Below are 21575 nucleotides of genomic sequence, written 5' to 3'. Positions count from 1 at the left end.
AATTAAGGTAACAAGTTCTTTGCAAATTAGGTAAGGGCTTAATTACAGAGGCTTACATTTTTGAAAAATTTGGCAGTTAAATGTTACTTGACATTGCTAAATGGCATGTTTAAAACACGAAATGGTTAAATGATGAAATGGCGAAATGGTACTAAAGATAAGAGCCAAAGTTATATAAGATATAACCACTCCAATAAAAGTTGCAGTTGTTGCCCAATTTATTCTGTTTGGGGACAGAGCATTTGATTTTTGAGTTCAGGGGGTGTGGACACTTTCTTCTGAGGAGGAAATGTTTTTCTGCATTGGTACTTGTAATTGTTTTGGTTACTACTTTACCACTTTTCCCATGCTTATTTGCATAAGATTTCCTTCTCCTAATTTTAATAATAATGTCATAGCCGCTGCTTGATGGTAAACACGAGATAAACAAATCGTTTTCTTCCGAAGTCAAAATTAATGCCACCATTTCGATCACGAATATCCTAGGCATCTCAAACCGTGCCCTGTTAACAGAGAGAGACTGGCATCCAAATTACCCAAAGGTCCGTGGCGGAGAATTTGTGGTGCTTACCATTTAGCAAAAAAATCCGGAAATTTCGGTTCAAAGTCAAATGGAGCAGTAGTTTTCCTGAAAATCAGTTTGGAAATTGTAGACTACCTCCAGAGGTAATCCTCTTTTGCTGTTTCGAACAGAACAACAGAAACTCCTTACCATTTGGTAAATTTTCCAGTTCCCAGTCTTTCATCAGCCGAAAAAAAATTATGAGAAATTGAATTGCAAATGGTGGGCGCACTCCATTCAACTAAAATTTCCAGAAATTTTGGTCTGAAACTGAATGGATCGGTTTGGTCCAACAGGAAAAGTTTTGAAAAAATCGGTCCACCTTTCGAGGTGGACCAATTTCCTTGGTTGGACTAGTCCAATCAAAATGGACCATTCCATTTGACCATTCCAGCCCATTCTCAATCTCAGTACCTCGCTGTTCGGTATTTTCCATGTACAACATGGAGGAAAACAATTATCATTGCAGCTTTTATGGATTATTAACAGTGGATCTATCAGCATTACTCATACATCCATGTGCAGTTACAACAGGTCCATAGCTACTTCGCAAGCCAAGTGTATGTTTCTGCTGTTAACGGCTCTTAAAGATGATTAATTTCCTGAGAGAATTTGGAATGTTTTTTTTCGTCATTCAAAAGTGGTGTTTGAACTCATACAGCAAATATCTGGGAGCGGTCTGCTCAAAATAACCCGTTATACTGGTTAAATTACTACGCATGAAACAGCTCACACAATATTGATATCCCCGTCAAAATCATCATCTAGCTCTAATATGAGCAACAGTGATCCAACACCTCCATTTTAAATAAGCATGAAACTCGTTTTGCAAGTGGAATAGAACCTGCCACGATCCATTCGATGCCACGAAATTTTTGAATCTCAGCCCAGAAATTTTGGTTGAATGGATCATGCCCAAAAAGCGCCATCTCGTTTGGTTGGTTTGTTGATTTTGGAAAAACCCTTACCATTATTCAACGGTCATCCCAACTGGTTCATTCTGACAAATGGTAAGCACCCTAGATGTTTCTTTTATTTGTCGGGATTAATCTACAGAACAAATTCTGCAACAGATGGAGATTTCATTGGCTCTTATCTTAAGCTCTTATCTTTAGCACCATTTTACCATTTTGCCATTTCACCATTTCGCTATTTCAACATTTCATGTTTTAAACACGCCCATTGCTAGAAGCACAGAAAGCTAAGAACTCCATGCTACATGGTTTGCACAAATCTACCAGGGCCTCCTATGAAGGTACTCTTGGGAGTATGTCCCCATCCCAGTTAGGAGTGCAAAACAAGATCATTTTGAGGTGATTTCAAGACAAACATCACAACAGATCAGGCATGGGCTTTCATATTTATCTAGTATTTATGACCTGTTTGAGTTTTTCAGAGAAAAAGCTTGAAATCAAAAGCGACTATGACGGCGTATTTTGACAGACCTGGTCCACAGAGGGGGTCCATGGACCCCAGCTTGTACAGCCTTTTAGCCAGCTTCTTCAAACTGGCTGGAACTGGAAATTTGACCATGACACACTGCGTTATGATATCCTAGAACAAAATAACTGTTTTTCTGGCGCCAAAACAGGCGTTGCAGTAGGTTTTGTAGCTTTTGTAGAATTCAGACAATTTAGGAGATTTTCTCAGAAATTTGTAAGTTGCTTCAATGAAATTCAATATCAAGAGATGACAAGAAGTCATTTATAAAAACAGATGAACGAACGAATCAGGACTTCAAAACCCTAATTAGGCCCAGTCCAAACATCACTCCACCAGACATTCCAACCCCTTTTGAAGGAAAATAGGGAGACTCTTTCAGTGCTGAAGGTGGCAGCCTCCAGGGGGGTCTGGGGGCATGCCCACCGGGAAATTTTGCAAATATAGGTTTTCTCAAATGCCTTTTCCTGCATTTTGGAGCTGCTAAATGGACTAAGACTGCTGGCCTGATGAGTCTGCACAACACGTGGTGAGAGAATGGGTGACATAGTATGAGAAGAAAGTGTAATGTATCGCAAAAACGTACTTAAGATTAGCATTTTTCCCTAGTTTTCACAATTTTATGATAAATCAGGAGAATAAGAATCAGGAGAGCGGGAGGTAACACATCAAATCAGGAGCCTCCCAATCAAATCGGGAGGGTTGGAATCTCTGCTCCACTCATGTGGCAAACCAAACTTGATTAAGTTCGACTTTAAAGGAACTTTGGAGCGATGGCTGGTACAGACGGTGTACTTGCGTCTAACTTAATTTGGGAAGCCAATGGTAACAATTTTCGACAAGAAAATATGCATTCTGAATTCAAGAACTCGATCTGTCCAAACAGAAAAGCTGTGACTAACATTTTGTTAGGAAGCAAATTCAAACTCATGGTTCAGTGTTTATTTATGTATTTAGACAGGTTTTCTCCCGGTTAATTCGACTTGTTAAAGGGAAATCTCATAAGCTGGGCTATTATCACAAAGAAAAAGCAAAAAATGAATTTCCGCTAAAGAAACTTGCTTTATACAGTCCCGTTTCTCATATAAAATCGAAGGCATATTTTGTTTCTTTATTTTTAGCGACGACTTTGAGCTTCATGCATGACTGGTCATGTCACTCAATTTTGAGCCGATCACAAGTCCCGTTATATGAAAAATACATTACAGTAATTTATGCATTAGGTTTGACACATGAGGAGAACGCCGTATGAATCAGCTGCCGCTTCAACATTGCATACTGCAACAGACCCTGCGGAATTTACTGTTGTTTGCCGCACCAAACCTAACCTGCTGAACCAAACTGATTCAAACGCCGCTCCTCCGCCGTACTCAACTCATCAGTTAGGCTCGGCGCATGAATGGAGCAGCGTTGGGAACGGTCCTTAGGCCCGGTCCTTCAGGCGCGGACCTCAAGGCCCGGTCCTTAAGGCCCGGTCCTTAAGCCCGGTCCTTAAGGACCGGTCCTTAAGGCCCGGACCTTAAGGCCCTGTCCTTAAGGCCCGGTCCAAACTCCGATCCACTCATGTGCTGAGAAGAAGTCATTTATTAACGAACGAATCGGGACTTCGAACCCCTTAATCTTGTGAAAAATCGAGACTGCGAGACGCACAGAGCCGCTAATGAACGAGACTGCGAGACCCGTGAAATTCGACTAAAATTTTGATGTTGTTGAAGGACCATTCACCACCCCTAATTAAGCTTAAACTAAAATGCAAACTGGTCAAGTTCTACGTTTGCATTTGCTTTTAGCATTGAAAAGCTTTTCAACAGTGAAGTTCGCTCGAGTAAGATGTTTTAAACAATCATGAAAGGAAAAACAAAACAAACTTACGAGTTCCTGTTTATGTAGAATTGAAATTAGCTCATACGAAAACATTGCAGTTTGAACTTGTTTCACTTCGCACCGCTTCATAAGGGCTTTTTCAGGACTAGAAAATACAGACTTTAAATTCTTACCTATCCAGAAGACTATTAGCGCAAAAGCTGTTCTGGTGAACCACCGATTACGACGATGAGATGGTAGCATATTCCATAACATTCAACATGCATGAACAACCGAATATCGAATACACTTCTGATCCGAACGCACGGTTTGTTCTGGTTTGTTCTGGCGTGCACAACCTTTCTCGGAATGTCACCCGAACGGGGGTAGGGTAAGTAGAAACACTTGTTACCCAAGCGTTTTTGTCCAATTTCTGGCTATCTTTTAACGTTCTGATTTCTTTGAGATCTTTTACGTGAAATTGCGAATACTAAGTGATATCTTAAGTGATAAGATATCTTCAGGTTACTTTAAACCTTCGCGGGGCTATATTGGTCGATTTTTTTTTGGTCAAGAAAATTAATGTCCGCGAAGCACAAGTTTGCATACTGTCAACGCTAGGGGTTCTGTTATTTCATTGGCTCGCGGCTTTCAAGTTGACACATTCCTCTGTGAAGGCGTGATATGTTTATAAATCTTTAGAAGGCGAAAACTCGAACTCGTTTTTCGAGAGAATCCCTTCTCTTTAACTGAATTAATAGATTTGACGGTTTTCCATGAAATTTGGTCAGAACATTCACTGATAGATATGGAACAAAAGCGTGTCGGCGAATTCCTCTATTTTAAATACTTTCCTCGTGGCGGCCTTTAACGTAACAGGTTACGCGAATTTTTCGATAATCGAACTTGGTAGATCTATAAAAAGATAACCAATAGAAATAAAAGAAAATGCTGACAGGTTTTTAGAGATTGAGGCTTTGTGATTAACACTGCACAGTTATTTTGCATGAACGATCGCATTTGATACCCGATTAATTCGCTGGAACGTCAATCGGTCATTTTGGAGTTGACGGCCTCTGCCGCCTTTGGAAAGCAAAATCCAAAACAAAACATAATTTTATCGAATTCTACATTTCATAACCTTTCTGTTGGGGGTTTCCTTGAAAACAGCGCGGGTACGAATTTTTTTCTGGAGGACTCCCGCGAAGATTTGAAGTAACCTTAAGTGATAAGATATCAAAACTTTGTGCAAAGTCACGGGAATTTTAGTGGATGCATGCCCCGAGTAATCCGGAAGTACGAAGTACGTGGGTTGAGATAACTCCGTCAAAACACGTCATTAAAGATATAAGTCGAATGACCATGCAAAAAAAAAAATGACCAGTTCAATATTATACACAACAAACAGAAGGATGATTAGGCAATTAGTATAGGTAATCATACGGTTTCGAGTTCAATTTGGAATTAATTTGCACTTGTGAGTTTTTCAAAAAGCTGCAATTGCACGAGCGGCTTCGGCTCGTGCAATTTCAGCTTTTAGAAAAACTGACAAGTGCAAAATAATTCCAAATTGAACGAGAAAAGCCCGTATGATTACTATCTTTATTTTTTCCCTTTATATATTTCCACTGTAAAATCTGGTTGGTCTGTGCCAGTGAGTTTTCATAAGTAGCCTTTTGAGGCCACATTGTCCAAGAATTTCTTTTACATGTAGAACACAGTCAATACGTGTATTTTTGTAACAAGAGGTATTTTCATTGTCCAAATGTCAAAAAATCAAATGCGTACATTCGCATTTATATAAACAGATTTTTGACATGAAGGACTCCCATGCAATTTTGTGTTAAGCATAGTTTCAACGGAGAGGAATGCGGCATGGCAAATTTATAAAAAGATATCCCCGCAGAGACAAAATCCAGTGTTACCTAGTTCCTAAAGGTGATCGTACACAATTTTAATATTCTGGTAAGCAACCCCCCCCCCCCCCCCCCGCCCCCAATAAATGGTCCACCCCTAAGCTCAATTGAAACTCTCTGAAGGGTAACAAAGCGGAAAGAGTAAAAAGCCATTCAAACAAGCAAATTCACAATATTGCATACCGAGGTCGGCTAAATCTCTTCTGACTTACGCAACAAAACGGCCAAACCCACAGGAAGTTATAAAACGTTTTCAAGTTGTACTGAAGAGACATCCGAGGTAGTTGTGGATGTAGCCTGTGTATGAGGTCTGTTAAGTGGTTTTAATATTCACTCAGTAAAATCACCTGCCGGAGCAGCAGTTATAGCTTCGCTGCCAAGCGCAACAAGTAAGTAGCATTCAGTTGTAGTTAAATGTAAGGATGAGTCTGTTTCACAAGGTTGTCTTCTTTAGCTCTAGTTTATAGACACCGTACAGTGCAGCGCGTAACGGCAATGTACAGCATGCTCTCTACATTATCCCTCCAGCACGGTTAAAAACAAATGAATGTCACGCTACGCGAGCGCAAGCATAGTACATGCAAGTGGCTGCTTTCAACTTTAGCAGCACTTTCGCTATAACGATTCCCTCTAATTCTACAAGGAAAAACTCATGTATATCAGTTCAAACATTAATTATGTTTTTACAAATTAAGATATTAGTAAATTTGTTTTTCTTTTAACACAACTCAGAAACATAATCGGCAATTAAAGCAAAAATAGAATTTTGCCTTTGGCATGAGAACCATGAGCAACCACATAGTTTTAATTTTCAGTGCAGTTTACACTACTTTGCATGGGTTTCGTTTCCCTGAATGAGAGCCCGGCGATGTCCGAACGGAGAAGGTGACCAATATTCTTACAGAAGAAGAACAATAATTGCGGTTCAAACAAATAGATATTCAAAATATTAAAGCTTTATTTTTTTCCCACAACTCATCAGTCATTCATCGTCTGGTACACTCACACACGATAATCATTCCATGCGAAGTGAACATAATATTCATTACTGTAAATTATGCGGTATATATGGCAACGAGGCGAAAAAAAAAATTTTTTTTCCACAAATTGAGTAATTACACATTTCTAGCGAGCATATTAAGGTTCCGCATCGTTTCAAACCAGCGCATGTTGTCAACACGTGTTAAAAGCACTCGACGTGCAAAAGCAACCCCAGTGTGTAAATGTTATATTGGGTTCCCAAGGATAACCAACAGAAATGCAAATACGATCGATCCGCACAAAAGCGTAAAAGCGCACGCGATCCAATGCCGGTTGGTATTGTGGGTACTAACATGAGAAAATGAGGGGTCACGCGATGGAAATCTCGAACTCACAGTCTAATTGCTAAATATAAAAGGAATATCAAAAGGAACAGTGAAATATGTTTCTTTAGTACATGGCTGCGTCTCACAAGGACTGGGAACCACAGAATCCACGAATTTGATTGGCTGAAATCGATGTTGAAAGCGGTCTAGATTTTCCCCTCTAGACCGGCGGTCTAATTTTGCGATAAAAAAGTTGCAAACTAAAATACAAAAATATTGACTTTTTTCCTTCTAAAAATATTAGTAAAAGTGCCAAAAGGTTGATGAGAAAAAAAAAAAAGTAAAGAGACCGAGCAATTTTTTGGCAGATTTAAAAATAAGTTCACCTCATCGCCGTTCGCAAGCAAACTGTCAGCTAGTACAAACCAGTTACATTAAACAAATTGAATTTTTCTTGTTTGGCTTATAATAAACTTCTTATTAACCGAGCTTAGTCGGTCTGTATGGGAGAATCTCGACCTCAGTCGTGTGTAAAGACCTCGCTGCGTTCGTCTGTACTCACGACCTCGGTCAAGATTCTCCGATACAGACCTCCTGCTCGGTTAATAAGAGCTAAATAAATATCGTATCCATAACAAAATTTTCGATCGTGATTGGTTCTCCGCGCGCCTATTTGTCACGTAATCGGCGCGCGATCATGTGGGTGTCCAATTACAGATATCCATATTACAACTTTTTTGATTGGATACCTGTAATTGGATACCCACGTGATTTAACACGTCAATTACGCGCGCTCTAATGGCTTCTTTCTCATTTTTTCCTACAGTTTTTAAAGCATATGGAAAGCGCTATTGCCTTTTTGCTCAAACGAAATTCTCAATAGACTTTGCCGTCAATTTCAAAATTTGTTATAGATACGATTAATTAGTAATTGTACCTCTACTCGTGTCCTACAATTCAGGGAGTAATCGTACTCGTAATTTCAATAACTATTACATAAGGCAATCTCTCCGTGTTCCTTGCTTTTATCACAGTCTTGAGTAAATCCGACCTGAATACTGGACTGCACGTATCACATTGAAGAAATGGGATCAGTGACGCAACATCAGCAACTACAACAACGTGTGCAAGTTTCAAGGAAAAGAAGTAGCGAACAAGGTGACAACGGATGTTCAGAGCCAAGTAAAAAACCAAAAGAAAAAACAGCTGAGACAACCAAAGCTGATTTGGAAGATGGAGCAAACATGTCAATACAAGTTGAACAAGTGACGTTGTTATCACAGCAGTATATTTCTACTGAGGTATGAAAGGTTCCTTCATTGTTTTTGTTGCGTAATAATTCAGTGTTCTGCTGTTTTTTAGGAGAGAGAGAAGGGCATGCTCCTTTGAGTGAGGGGATAGTGGCGTTTTCTTGCGTGGGAAAGACGATTTGATATGGGCATCTTAAGAAATAAGAGGGAGAAGACCAACTGGCTGACTGACTGAATGACTGACTGTCTGACTGACTGACTGACTGACTGACTGACTGACTAGTAGAACAACCCACTCAACGACCGACCGACCGACTGACTGACTGGATAGCTTGCTGGCATAAATTATTTATTACAGTTTAGAGATCCACACAAAGGGTAGAAGGTCATGTTCTTATTTTCATTTTGTTGCCACTCTACTAGTGCAGTGGGGCTGTACTGGGATTCGTTGGTTTTGGCTTTACGACAAACGTTTATAGAAAATCCTCTGACTAACGCATTGAGGTACAACCCTAGTCGTAAACTCTTTCTTCGTTCTTCTTTACTCAAAAAGCCGCTTTCGGCACTTCGACGTACTCGAGTATCCACGAAAAAAGAACAGAACTCTTGTGCACCAGGATCAAGATGACTTCACTTTAATTCGACTCATGGCGGTGCCCAACCGTATACCGTAAGCTTAAGACTCCACCGTGAATTTTGTATCTAATCAGTTTTGTCAGACGCAAGAAGGTCTACCATGTTGTATCCAGTCGCTCCTTCGTCGTGATCGGAAGAAGAGGCGAGGAGAACCTTATAGAAACCTTGTAAAGGCCGGTTCTGTGAGACGTTCGAAAAGAATCAATGTAGAGTTCACGGGTACTAACACGGAAGGTCCAGCAACAGGTATGTCCACGCCCGTCCGAACGCTAAATCAATATGTCTTTTTTAATCATATGGTTGTGTCTCACAAGGACTGGGAACTAGCGATTTTGCGGTGAAAAAGTTGCATACTAAAATACAAAAATTTGACTATTTTCGTCTAAAAATATTTATTTATGGAAGTGCCAAAAAGTCTGATGAGAGAAGAAAAGTAAAGAGGACGAGCAAATGTTGGCAGAGTTCATGGGCTCCCGGTTCAGCTCATCGCCGTTTCCAAGCAAAATATCTTCTAGTACAAACAAGTAACGTTAAAAGAATTGAATTTTTCTTGTTTGCCATATAATAAACACTTTACTAGCCGAGCTTACCCGGTGTGTATGGGCGAATATTGACCTTGGTCGTGTGTACAGACCTCACTGCGTTCGGTCTGTACTAAGAACTAAATATTATGTCGAATTATTCTCGCATTTTGATTGGTTGTTACTGAGATGGCGTCATAGATGACAGCATAGATGACGGCATAGATGACACCATTGACATTTTTTGTTTCTTTATTATATAAAACAAATAGATTCCATGCTGCCGTGCGTCTGTTTAATAATAGATTACAGGTAACGTCAAAATGTGGTAAGAACACTAATGACACACTCGCCTATTAAACTGCTCGTAGACCACTTTTTAGTGCAGAGTGCACTATTGGGATGATTTTGGGGGCTGCCATTCGCTGAGGCACTATGTAACTGAGGCAATAAGGTGTAAACCTTTATGACTATTTATTTAATTAAACTCAATTAATTCATTAGTCCGGAGGCAAGGAAGTGGTGGGGTGGGGTGGGGAAGGTACTTGAGTAATCTACGGTTCTTTCATTATCCCAAACCGACTCGTCAGAGATCAGTGGGAACACCCGAGGAAAATGGAACGAGATTTTCCGATTAAACCGGGCCAACCAATAGGAATGGCTCTTGCCACTTTTTATTCCTTTTCCGAATTCCCTAATTAGGGCAAAGAACCGGTTTGTCAAAAATGGAACGGCGAATTTCGATCGGATTATTCCGACCGAAATAAGTGGACCACCTCCAGAGGTGATCCCGAATAATCCGGTCGGAAGAAACCGAAACGGACCTTTCCATTTGAATTCCGACCGAAATTTCCGGAATCTTTGGCAGAATGGAAAGCACCCTACGTTAAACAAGTTCCTTTTACACCAGTTGAGTGTGATTATCGCAAAGCGATATATTTGTTTCAGGCCGTAACCGCTTGCTCTCGTTGTGTCACTATTCTCTTGCATGCGCATATTAGTTAGCGTTCGTGTCTTCCATATATTAGCGTGAGGATACATTGCATACGGGATTACTAGCCCTAGCAGACTACCAAGGTAAATACAAACCGCAAGTGAACCGAGCAGGGGTGAGTACCTGCGTGACTACTGTGCCAGAGCTATCAATTGCACTCTGCACTATCTGAGATTGTGTTACTAGTTTGTCCTTACCACATTTCGACGTCATACTACGTGGCAAATTTCTTCAAATGGATTTCAATCACGGTGATTCGTTCAACCTTTTTTACCTTCAGAATTCCACAAAAAAATGTGTGATGACAAAAAAGCGTATTTTTTGAGGTACAGGGAAAAGGAGGACGATTACTATCTGAAGGTCAAATAATCCGGCGGCGTTAATCTTCGTGTAAGTACAGTTGCATCAACAATCTTTTTCTGGCGAACGATCAGTCGCGCGTTTTATTTGCGGTAGACAGAGAAACTCAAAGAAACGCGTAGCGTCAAAAGGAAGAAATGCTGAATTGAACCAAACATGCTTCAGTGGCGCTGTTACTGACGTTGCTAACACTTGAAATAATCACGTGTTCAAAGTGGTGCTTTCTGCCGAAGGGCGAGAAGATCTGGGTTTCTGAGGCCTATCTGATCCCGCAGTATTCATCTCAAAGGTGCTAAGCAACTGTGGGAATTTTCGCGCGCTGATTGGTCGAAGGCTGTGGTAGATAAGAATTTAGACCATAAATTTGACGTACATCGGTATTGTAACTTAAGGCAAGTCTCGGAGGGCTTGAGAAATTCTTGTAACTTCTGCAGTAAACTGAAACCGTCAAGTTTCGAAGTGTATTTGGGACAGCGGGTGTCAAATTTTCTAAGAACTCGTCGGCGTGAAGCAGAACAAGAAGTGATCTTATAAACTGTCACGCGCGCGAGCGATTTCACGGTGGTTTTGCCTGATATTTTACTCACCGTAGCTTCGGCTCGTGGTTCCACTTAAGTTTTATGACGGTCATTTCCACGGTCAATAAGTAGAGCACAAAAAATGTGATCGATTTGTTCAATAACCTAGTCGTACTTTAGTTATCATCCCTGAATGTTCTGTCCTTCTCTTTTTCTGTCATCCACAGAAATTGGTTGACTCCCCCACAGGTGACAAATACTTTTTTCTTATTGAACGCATTGATGCTATCGCTTTCGCCATCCAATCTCTGAAAAAACGGGGGTGGTTCCTACATTGTAGTGATCTAGGCAAGGTTTCCATGACAACGGCGACAACTGGAGATAATGGAGCATCTGATGATCTGCAGACATGGTTCACGTTTATAAGGAAAGAGCACGTGGTTCAATATCAAGAAATGAGCATGATGTACGCTAGAAGTGACAGTGGCATCGAGTGTGACTTCTCTGATCCTGAGGATCCAGGCAATGCTGTGGAGAAGAATTTGGAAGAGGCGCAAAACGAGAACGTGGAAAATCCAGAAGTAGGGAACTATGAGGCCCCCGGGGAGGACAACTGTAATAACTCAAGGAGCGGCAAATCCCAGGGCGTGGCAGAGACGACCCCCGAAGATCAGAAGGGGGAACATTCCGGAGAGTTGTAGAAGAGGATGTTGGAAATATCGTCAAAGGAAAATTTCATTGATCTGGGTGAAAAAACTTTAAGGAAAAGAGCACGCTGGAGTAAAAGCCAAGCAAAAGACTTTTTAAAAGTCCCACGATTCAGCGTAATTATATAAGGCCTATATATGTTGCGAGGAGCAGTTAGGACAGTAAATGAAATGTACGTAATTTAGTACAGTTTAAACATAACTCAGAGATTTAATTAAGCTCTCAGCCAGTATGCTCCTTTTCTTGTAAGTCTATAATTCTCCAACTGAGCTTGACATTCTTTGGCCACTTGAGCCTGCAATGGTCTCAAACCACCATTTCTAGCATTTCAATGAATCAATGTAAACACGATCAGGACCAAAATCGCATACATCGAAATATGTTTAAGCTCACCGTAAATGTTCAAACTTGTAACTATAAGCGTATGGTTACTGGACTACACAGACTCAAGTTCTAAAAGACTTCACACTGTTCTTTCAAAAAGTTGTCAAAATAAACTTGCTCCAGTGACTCTCATACAGCCTGCGATGTGTTGTTAGTGTATTTTTAACTTTTGAGTTAACCTCAGCTTCAGCGTTTTTATATACATGGATATAAAAAAGGGTTCTTAACGAAACAAGAAAAGTGTACAGCAAACGTGTTCATGATTATATAGTCGATCGTTTAGAGTCGTTTTTGTAGTCTTACTGTGCAAAATGTATGGTTTTCAGACCGATTTCGGAGTGTAGAACGGTGATTCTAAAACTTTATTTTGTATGTCATAATTCGTGCATCGTGATTTGCGTTAATCGGCCAGTAAGTGAACGTGGTTAAACATGGAGACAACGGGTAAATTTGTTGAAAAGAATGCCCTGGCGATTCGATCATGTAAATAAATCAGTCTTCTGATATCACCCGAGTCTGGCAAAGCAAGTTGTGGTGAGACGATAAACCAGCTGAAGGCCGGTGATTGCTGCGATGGACTGGCATCCCATCCAGGGGGGAGTAGAAATACTCCTAGTCGCTTCATGCTACAGAAACCGGGATAAGCTCTGGCCTGATGGGCCACTTGGCTCGAATGCAGACTTTTACCTGGTGATTGTTGCCGAATGTAATCGTCGGGCCAATCATGTTTTGAAAACACGCCGGGTTCTCTAAACTGCACTTAAATCGGCTGTAGATTTACGTTAAGTACATCTTACGGCCGCGTTGTATACATTGTACCCTTTCAGCTGACTAACCGGTGAAAAGGAAAGTTTGAAGTCGCTACTTTTTGGACGGGCGTTACTTTAAGGTTGTTGCCTGCCTCGTTCCCAGTCTCCGGGAAGAGCGGGTAACAAGGAGCGAAGTGCTTGATGGTTAGGTTGCAGGTTGCTCAGATGCACCGCGCTCCAACAAGAGGGACGCCTGGGGAAGAGGCAGAGGTGTTGTTACTTTGAAAGAGCTGCTAATTCTATTGAGTCTTTATTGGTAAATGGCAATAGTGGATGCGCAGTAGCTATGATAAGAAGTCACTCCTTATTGGTCTGAGAAATTACGGGGACTGAATGACAATATAAAACAGAGGGCAGACATTCTGCTGCAGAACAAGTCTAGCCCTGGAAACAGTACAGTGGAAAAAAAAACATAAATCCAAATTGTTGTGCAAACATCATGATCGTGTCTTGTAAATCAACTGAAATCGAGATTACAACAGAAGAAGCAGTTTTGACAGAGGTACGCAGTTTTTATATATACGCTTTATCATTCGGCAATTTGATTTTCAGCCAAGTCAAAGTAAACCGTTACAAAATTCAGATTTGAGAACTTTATCATACTCATTTCTAGGGTGGATGATTTTCTTTATTTTAATTAAATGATCACTGATTTGTGTGGATGGAATCCTAGTCCACATCAACGCTCAAGTCAACGAATCAAAACATTTGCGTCAGTTTTCGAAAGAAAGTATTTTCAATCTCGTGTGCTTATCATAACATAACCGGCACAGTAGCCATTGATTTAAGTAAGGCCTTTGACTGTCTATCACATGACTTAATTCTAGAAAAACTTAAATTCTATGGCTTAGGTGATCATGCGATCATCTTTAATTCGAAGCTATCTCTCTTCTCGCCATCAAAGAGTGAAGTTCGGTACCGCCTTGTCCACGTGGGAAGGGGTGTTGAGAGGAGACCCCCAAGGCTCTGTCTTGGGACCTACATTGTTTAATATTTGTATAAATGACTTGGCGTATGCAATGACACAATGCAGGATTATCGATTATGCGGATGAGACAAATATCCATTGTTCCAACAAGAACGTACGCGCTGTTGAAGACAACCTAAATAGTGATCTTGAGAACGCAACTACGTGGTTTAATCAAAATGGCATGAAACCAAATCCGGAAAAGTACCAGGCTATGGTCCTTGGCAGAACAGAAGAACACCTACTTCTAAATCGGATAATATTGATATTAGGACCACAGAAAAGACTAACCTCTTGGGGGTTGTACTTGACAGTAAGCCAAAATTTGACAATCATGTATCGAGTATTTGCCGCAAAGTGAGTGCTCAAATAAACGCCCTTAATAGACTGAAAAACATTTTACCACTTAAAACCAAGGAATCGTTATATCGTTCGTTCATACTACCAAAAGTTTTTATTACTGCAACCAAGTTTGGCACCATTGCGGAAAAAGAAACACTACAAAAATCGAAAAAGTCAACGAAAGGGCGTTGAGATATGTCTATAATGATAAACATGCATCCTATCAGCATCTCTTGGACAGGATAAGACTAGGCTCCATGGAATCTCGAAGAATTCAAGACATGTTATTGACAATACATAATAGCATATCGAACAAAGCACCACGGGCAATCAGAAACCTTATTAATTTACGCTCATTTAAGTACAATCTCAGGTGCCAAGAATATGTTTTATCTTTACCTAAAGTTATCACTACCAAATATGGACTCAAGTCATGGAGATTCTTTGCAGCCAAGAAATGGAATGAACTATCAAATTACATTAAAATAAAAGTAGGCGCCAATGAAATAGTAAACAGTATTAGATCGCTAAACTTCGGGGATTAATAAATTTGTCACATTAATTTTAATAGTATTTTGACTGTGGCGGTAATATATATTGTAATAATAGTTTTGAATAGTTTTAATCAGTATTTAATTTGTGATTTTTACCTGATGAATTGTGATGTTAGCGTTGTTTAGTTGTTAGGTTCTCATTAGTTATTAGGTGGAATACCTGTAAACTAGCTCTCAAGCTAAGCGTATATCCACGTTAAATAAAGCATTCATTCATTCATTCATTCATTCATTCATTCATGACTTTATATCAGTTATTGACTTAATTTAATGTTACTGTTACTGAAGTTATGACGAAAAATACGTATGTTTTGTTAGTACTAACGCATTTCGACATTGACGTAATGAAGAGATGTCAAACACAGGTCTGATAGACGAGTAGAAAATGAAAGAAATAGTTTATTAATACTAATCGTGTAAGAAGAAGGCCTTACGTGCCCCATTAAGCGCGACAAGGACTGAGGAGAAAGAATCGTGTAAGAATGATCGTTAGAAAATAAGAAACGAACAGATGGAACGAGAAATTAAACTGCCTTCCGCTTTGAATATAAACACGATCAAAGGTACTGATCATTTCTTTGTACACGTTTGTTATCAAAAAGATGACTGGCAAGTCTGATGCAAGTCAAATCTGCGCCGACGAAAATACCCAGCCTTATCACAGTGCGGTGGATTCTACGGTTTAACGTTGGGAAAACGTGTAAAGAAGCGATCGAAATGGGAATGCCTTAAAACGGGCAGTGTTCAGTTCAATCAGCCTATTTCATTTTCTGAAAATATAAAGAAAAATTGTATAGTTCAAGAGCTAAGATGGTATCCTCGGTTTTCGCAGTGCCAAAAAAGGATGTGTAGGGATTATAAAGAAAAAGAAAAGCTGTATAGTTCAAAAGCTAAAATGGTATCCCCGGTTAATGCCAAAAAAGGATGTGTGGGGATGAGGGTTGCGAATGAGGACATTTTTTGGTTATCATGAGATGATGCAAAAACAAATAATTCATATGATCTTATAATGTGCTTGATTTCGATTCATTACTAAAGTCTGAATACCCGAAGTTTCCTGCGTGGATTGAAACAAAGTTCTATCATACATGGGCATGGTTGATGTTGAATCAAGCTCCGCATGGTGCCTGTTTAAAATTGACAATTCACAATGTCACTTGTCTTAAATACTTGGAGCAAATGACATACCTATAGAAGCAGTTGAAGAAAAAGTTCCTAAATTCCTTACTTATTACAACATTTGAGACCTTCGCAGTAATTCTATGATATTTCGCTCACCGGAAATGGGAGACTTTTTATAGAGAAAAAAGTAAGCTGAAGATGTCATTGTGAAGTTTCGATTTTCTGTTTCTCCTAATTTTCGAAATAGGAGTGGCCAGTTGTAAGCAGAAATCATGCCATGTGGATCGGCCATAACATAGCATTTGCTTCCAGAAATTGACCTTTAAAAGGAAAACGGAATTCTAAAGATGCCAATATTTGAACTTTCACTTTTCTGTTTCTCATTTCAAAATATCAAGGGGAAGTTGGTAACATTTCAAGGAAAAGTAAACTATAAAAACAAAACGCCATTTTTTATTTTAATCAGTTTCTAGTTATAATTTTGAAAAATGAATCATTCGTATAAGATGAGTCAGCCGCGAGCAAAACTCGTTCTTTTTACATTGGTCCTTCGACATCAATCGTTGACCGGAAATTGGAGATCTCTTCGAAATTCTGAGCTTTCCTTTTCAAGTTTTTCGAAAATGAAAAATAAGCTTAAATTTTTCACTTTTTTAATTTTGAAAAAAATTAGTGATCATGACCTTTAGGGAGATATACGCACTGTAGCCATGTTTTCAGTAACATGCTCGACAGTTTCTTTCATTTTGTTTAGTCTGTTTTTATTTTATTTTTTTTTTCTTTTAGTCAGAAGAACATGGACCCTGCTATATCCAGTCACTCTATCGTCGTGATCGCAAAGTCAGGCGCGGGGAACATAATTACGGAAACCTTTTGAAGTCCCTTTCAACAGAAGGAACCGAAATCAATGTGGCCTTCTCCGGTACAAACTTCGGCGATCCGACAACAGGTATTCAAATTTTCCTGTACTAAAGTATAAAATTACTGGCGATCCTTGCTTTGCCCAATAACTATGGCAAGTTGAACTGCTGCGAATCCAGATCTAACAGTTTTCTACTTGGCGGTCTGATTTGTGTGCCTCGTACGGTGGAAAAAACTATTTCATTATAAAGCTCGAAAACTGTACCAGCTGGGGCGACATGCAGATGCCGGGGAACTGTGTTACTGACCCACAGTTTCGCGGCCGTCAAGCGTGGCAATTTTTCGCGAGACAGTGTTTCACGGGGTTTTGTTTTCACGATTTCAACAGGCACATATGAAAAAGGGCATTGAATTTGCGATTCAAGCGTTCTCAACTTCATTCTATTTTTCAGAAGTCTGAACTTTTTAAAATTTCAAGCGATTCAGATTAAGGTGATAGCTAAATTCTCTACTCCGGCCCATCTTTGCAAATTAACGTTATTTCACAACAGAACATACAAAATGGAACTTACCAGTACTGAACCAGTTAATAGTTTGTGTATTTGTCGAAAAATATCCTGTATGTGTTGTTGTTATTACACGATTAATCATTTTTTTTTTTCTGTGATTTGGATTTTCCAGTTAAATTTCACGTGTTTAAATTTCTCGAGGATTTTTATTCGCGCGGGTCTTTAATTTCGCGATTTATTTACAATCGCGAAAATCGAGAAATTAAGTACCAATAAGGGGGTCCTTTAGGGAATATTGAAAGGTCCTGGCTGCTACGACACAGGAACATCAACGAATACAGAATTGCGTTCTCCTTCTTAAAACTCAAAAATAGCTGCAAAGTTATCACTGTGTTTCCTACATCTAGTATTCCATCTTGAAGCAAGTAATAAAGACAAAGGAGCAAAGGCCATAAGGTACGACGGCAACTACTATCTAGCTGTGGACACTGATGACCACGTGAAACTTCGTGTAAGTCAGATCGATTCATTAAGTTACCTAAAAGGGCGTGGTAAGGTTCTTTACGCGATTGTACTGCAACAGATACATTATGATTCGGGATGGGCGTACAATAATTAAAATAATTGCCTTTTCGAGGAGACTCCGCCCGGAAAAGGTTACCTTTCTCAGACTTCAGGTAGGGATGGTAGAGATTTCACGAGTTGAGGTATATGAAAGGGTCGGGAAATCTAATATTTCGAACAGAAGCATCTAGAGCCTGTATCTGGTAATGCTTAATGTTTTCCCGTAAAATTGTTCATCAACTTCGTCAAAGGGGTTTTAGGTGAAAGAGGTACTTTTTTCCAAAAAAAGGTACACGAAACGGGTACGTTTTCTGTTCCAATTGTATACAAAAGGGTAAGGGGTTGAGCTTCAGGGCGGAGACTTTTTAGAGTATCCCCCTCTGGAGGTACGTTTTTTTTTGTTTTTTTGTTTTTGTTGTTGACAGGGTGTGTAATGTTGTTTAAGTCCGGTCAAAACTCGGTCTGAATCTATCTTTAACAGGGAGAGATTGTTGTCGTTAAACGTGGTTCAAACAGTATTTAACAAGCCAAGCTCGGAAACGTGGTCTAAAGTCAACATGATATAATTTCAAGTACAAATAGTACTCGTGGGGTTTTCGGTATCTTGTAATCTGTTATACGGGATCTTAGCCCTCGAACGTACAAGGGGAATGGGATGTGGAGGCTACCCCGGCCCTCCCCTTATGGTTTTTTCAAATTTTTGAAAAACAAAACTTACTCTAGGGGGCTGAAACTTTCAATAGCTGTTCATTAATCCTCTGCGGTTATTGTGACATGTCAATTTTGTGTCTATCATTTTTTACGTTGCCATGGCAACCATCGAATCCCATGTAGTTTTGGCCAAAAATCAATTTTTTTGACACGATTCTGTATTTTTTCCAGTTTTCATCATTAGTAGAAATTCACGAGTTTGTACATTTCATAAGCTTTATGATTTGATTTTGTATTAATTTTCGTTATTTTTTGCCTTCTTTTAAAAAAAAATATTGAAATTCAAGATGGCGCAAACACTGAACAAGATGGTAGGTCAAATAGCTTCAAATGACGTCATTTGACGCCATATAACGTCATGACCAACAAAAATGGTATCATCTTGTAGAGGAAACTCAAGACTATCTAGTTAATGTAAATTTATTGCGCTGTGCCCTAACAGAACGAAAACCCAGAGGGGGTTCCATCAACCCCCCCCCCCCCTTCCCTTGTAACGTGGTGGGGGTATGAGTTAGCTTGTACGTCCGAGGGTTAGAATAGGGTGTGTTGTCCTACTGGTGGCAGTACTTTAGGTTTGCCCTGTGAAAAATGGGATCGGGATTTCAAACCCTCGGCGACTTCTCCATACCCAAGTATAGGCCAAGTACCCCCTCCCCCGGATTTAGGACGGTGCTCTGAGGAGTTTTCAAAGCAGCAGCATAACATTCTTTACGTGACTGATTTGTAGTCGTTGATTTGAAAATCTGATCGAAACAACTATCATCTGCATCAATGCCAGCTTGTCCTGACTGGGTTGGGCTTCGCAGGCACACAGGTATAGAATTATATAATAAGACTGTTTTCTTTCCTTTCTATTATCAACAGAAATTAAAAAGCTTCCCCTCAGAAGACAAATATTTCTTTCATATCAAACAAACGAACCCTGGGCGATATCCTGTCACCATCCAATCAAAGATAGCAAAGGGGCCGTATCTACACTGTGGAAAGGAAGGCAAAGTTTCCGCTTACGGAGAGCCTGATGATTTACAGACGTGGTTCGCGATCGTGCCGTATGGATGCGAATACATCCAGAAAGAGGCGTATGAGATGAGTTACACAGAATGCGAAACCGTTACGACTACGAAAGCATTTGAAGACACTGAAGATTCAGCAAAGGGGATATCCTTAGGGCACGAAGGTGGCGCTTCTGTAGATCCAGACGAAGGGAACTACAATTATCGAGTAAAACGCAATTCTGTTGAACCAGGGAGGGGGAAATCCGAGGGTACCGGGGAGGGGACCCCCGACGACCTGAAGAAAGGAAACTCCCAGGAATCCGGAACGGATGTCCTTGAAGATCCGACGGAGGAGAGCTACCCGCACGGGGACGAAGCGACATCCGTTTAAGAACTCAAGGAAAGATAGCATAACTCTCTATAAAACGTTTAACAGCACGGCGCTCTTATTCTTACTATATGTTTACCTGAGCTTACTGTAAGAGAGAGATGTAAAGTAAGACAAATATAGAGTATACCTTACGCTAACTTTAAGGAGAACATTCGAAAGAGAAAATGTTAAAATGTATCGGAAGATAGGCGCACGATTCCAAGCTGCGATGATTCGGTGGCTTGTGCTGCGTGAAGGTATTAAACAATAAAAAAATCCTGTCTTCAATGACAGTAACAGCATTAAACAAGTTCTTGTTTTGGGATTTTTGACTCCCGTTCGCAATTTAAAACTAATAAACTCCGATTGAATGAACTGAGCCGCAAAAGTTCCAGTGTGTTACTTGCACACAGCACTTGGAGTGGTTGGGAAAATGAAGGTTGGCGAACAAACCTATTCTAAAGAATAGACATCGACCACACTTTTCCACTGGCGTTTTTAATGACCTCGAATAACAAACTTATTATAATGTAGCTTAATCAGTATTTCCGATTTCACTTTCTCTTGCTCGTTGATTTCTACCTAGCTCCTTTTCCTCTGATCTGGCGTAAGGCTTCTTGACGCTAAAAGTTTAAGGCGGCCTGATATACAACTCGAACCTGATTCTGCCGGCCAGCAGAATTCATCTAAGCGATATCCAAGCGTATTAACCTTGTGGGAGGTTTATCTTAGCCATGGATTTAAGGCACAGAAAATAACAGTGAAACTGTCACGATACACGATTTTGTTCCCACACTGACAATTCATTTTTTAAATAGTGTTTTCTGTGTACCAAGGCTTGGGGATTAAACTACCTTCTGAGGGGTACAGCATTTCTTAAATACTGTCAGGTTGTTTTAAACATCGCCAGTCTCTGAAGAATCTGAAAACTCAGTCCTCGTCGAGTTAGAAGACGTATTTATCTGCCAACACGCGCGCAAAAAAGCACAGTGAAACATTAAAAAACTACTAATATACACAAAATTGGGCATATATTTTGTACGTAAAGAATTTGGGTGATTGAGAAAGATTCCTCGTAGTGCAAATGCATTCGATGGCCATTTCATTTATCATGAGATCATCACTTGTGAAACGTTGTTAATTAAACATGTGGCGAGTCTAGCTTAGCAGATCATATAATTAGCCGTGACAAAACAGGCAGCCGTTTTGTCGTAAGACTTCAGACGAAAACCGTTTGAACTATGATAACCAAAATAGCAACGAGAGTCGAAACGAAATTAAATATGTGGAAACAGCTCGATCGAAAGGAAAACATTGTCTTTTTGCTCCTTGTTTTCAAAGCGTAGATGCTCTCTGCTGAAAGTTTTATGAC

At 39.9% G+C, this 21575-nt stretch overlaps 2 protein-coding genes across 2 annotated transcripts in view; one reads left to right on the top strand and one right to left on the bottom strand.

Annotated features, from left to right (window-relative positions):
* Positions 1-4336, bottom strand: part of LOC110047639 (uncharacterized) — a 14439-nt gene extending 10103 nt beyond the window's left edge. Inside the window, exon 1 of the mRNA XM_020753394.2 lies at positions 4000-4336. Coding sequence (XP_020609053.2) covers positions 4000-4081 — 82 coding nt within the window. The 5' untranslated portion in view covers positions 4082-4336. The remainder of the gene's footprint in view (positions 1-3999) is intronic.
* A 1508-nt stretch (positions 4337-5844) lies between these two features.
* Positions 5845-20513, top strand: LOC110047702 (uncharacterized). The gene is made up of 5 exons (XM_020753464.2): positions 5845-6110; positions 8063-8329; positions 16980-17142; positions 17971-18074; positions 19703-20513. Exons 2-5 carry the CDS (start codon positions 8114-8116, stop codon positions 20222-20224), a joined length of 1005 nt encoding a protein of 334 aa, XP_020609123.1. The 5' UTR covers positions 5845-6110; positions 8063-8113; the 3' UTR covers positions 20225-20513.
* Positions 20514-21575: the final 1062 nt, after the last annotated feature.

This window comes from Orbicella faveolata, unplaced genomic scaffold (assembly GCF_042242905.1).
Source record: "Orbicella faveolata isolate gen_17 unplaced genomic scaffold, um_ofav_v1 contig_47, whole genome shotgun sequence".
Classification (NCBI taxonomy): domain Eukaryota; kingdom Metazoa; phylum Cnidaria; class Anthozoa; order Scleractinia; family Merulinidae; genus Orbicella; species Orbicella faveolata.
The sequence above is the reverse complement of the archived record's forward strand: the minus strand, read 5'-3'. Positions and strand labels throughout refer to the sequence as shown.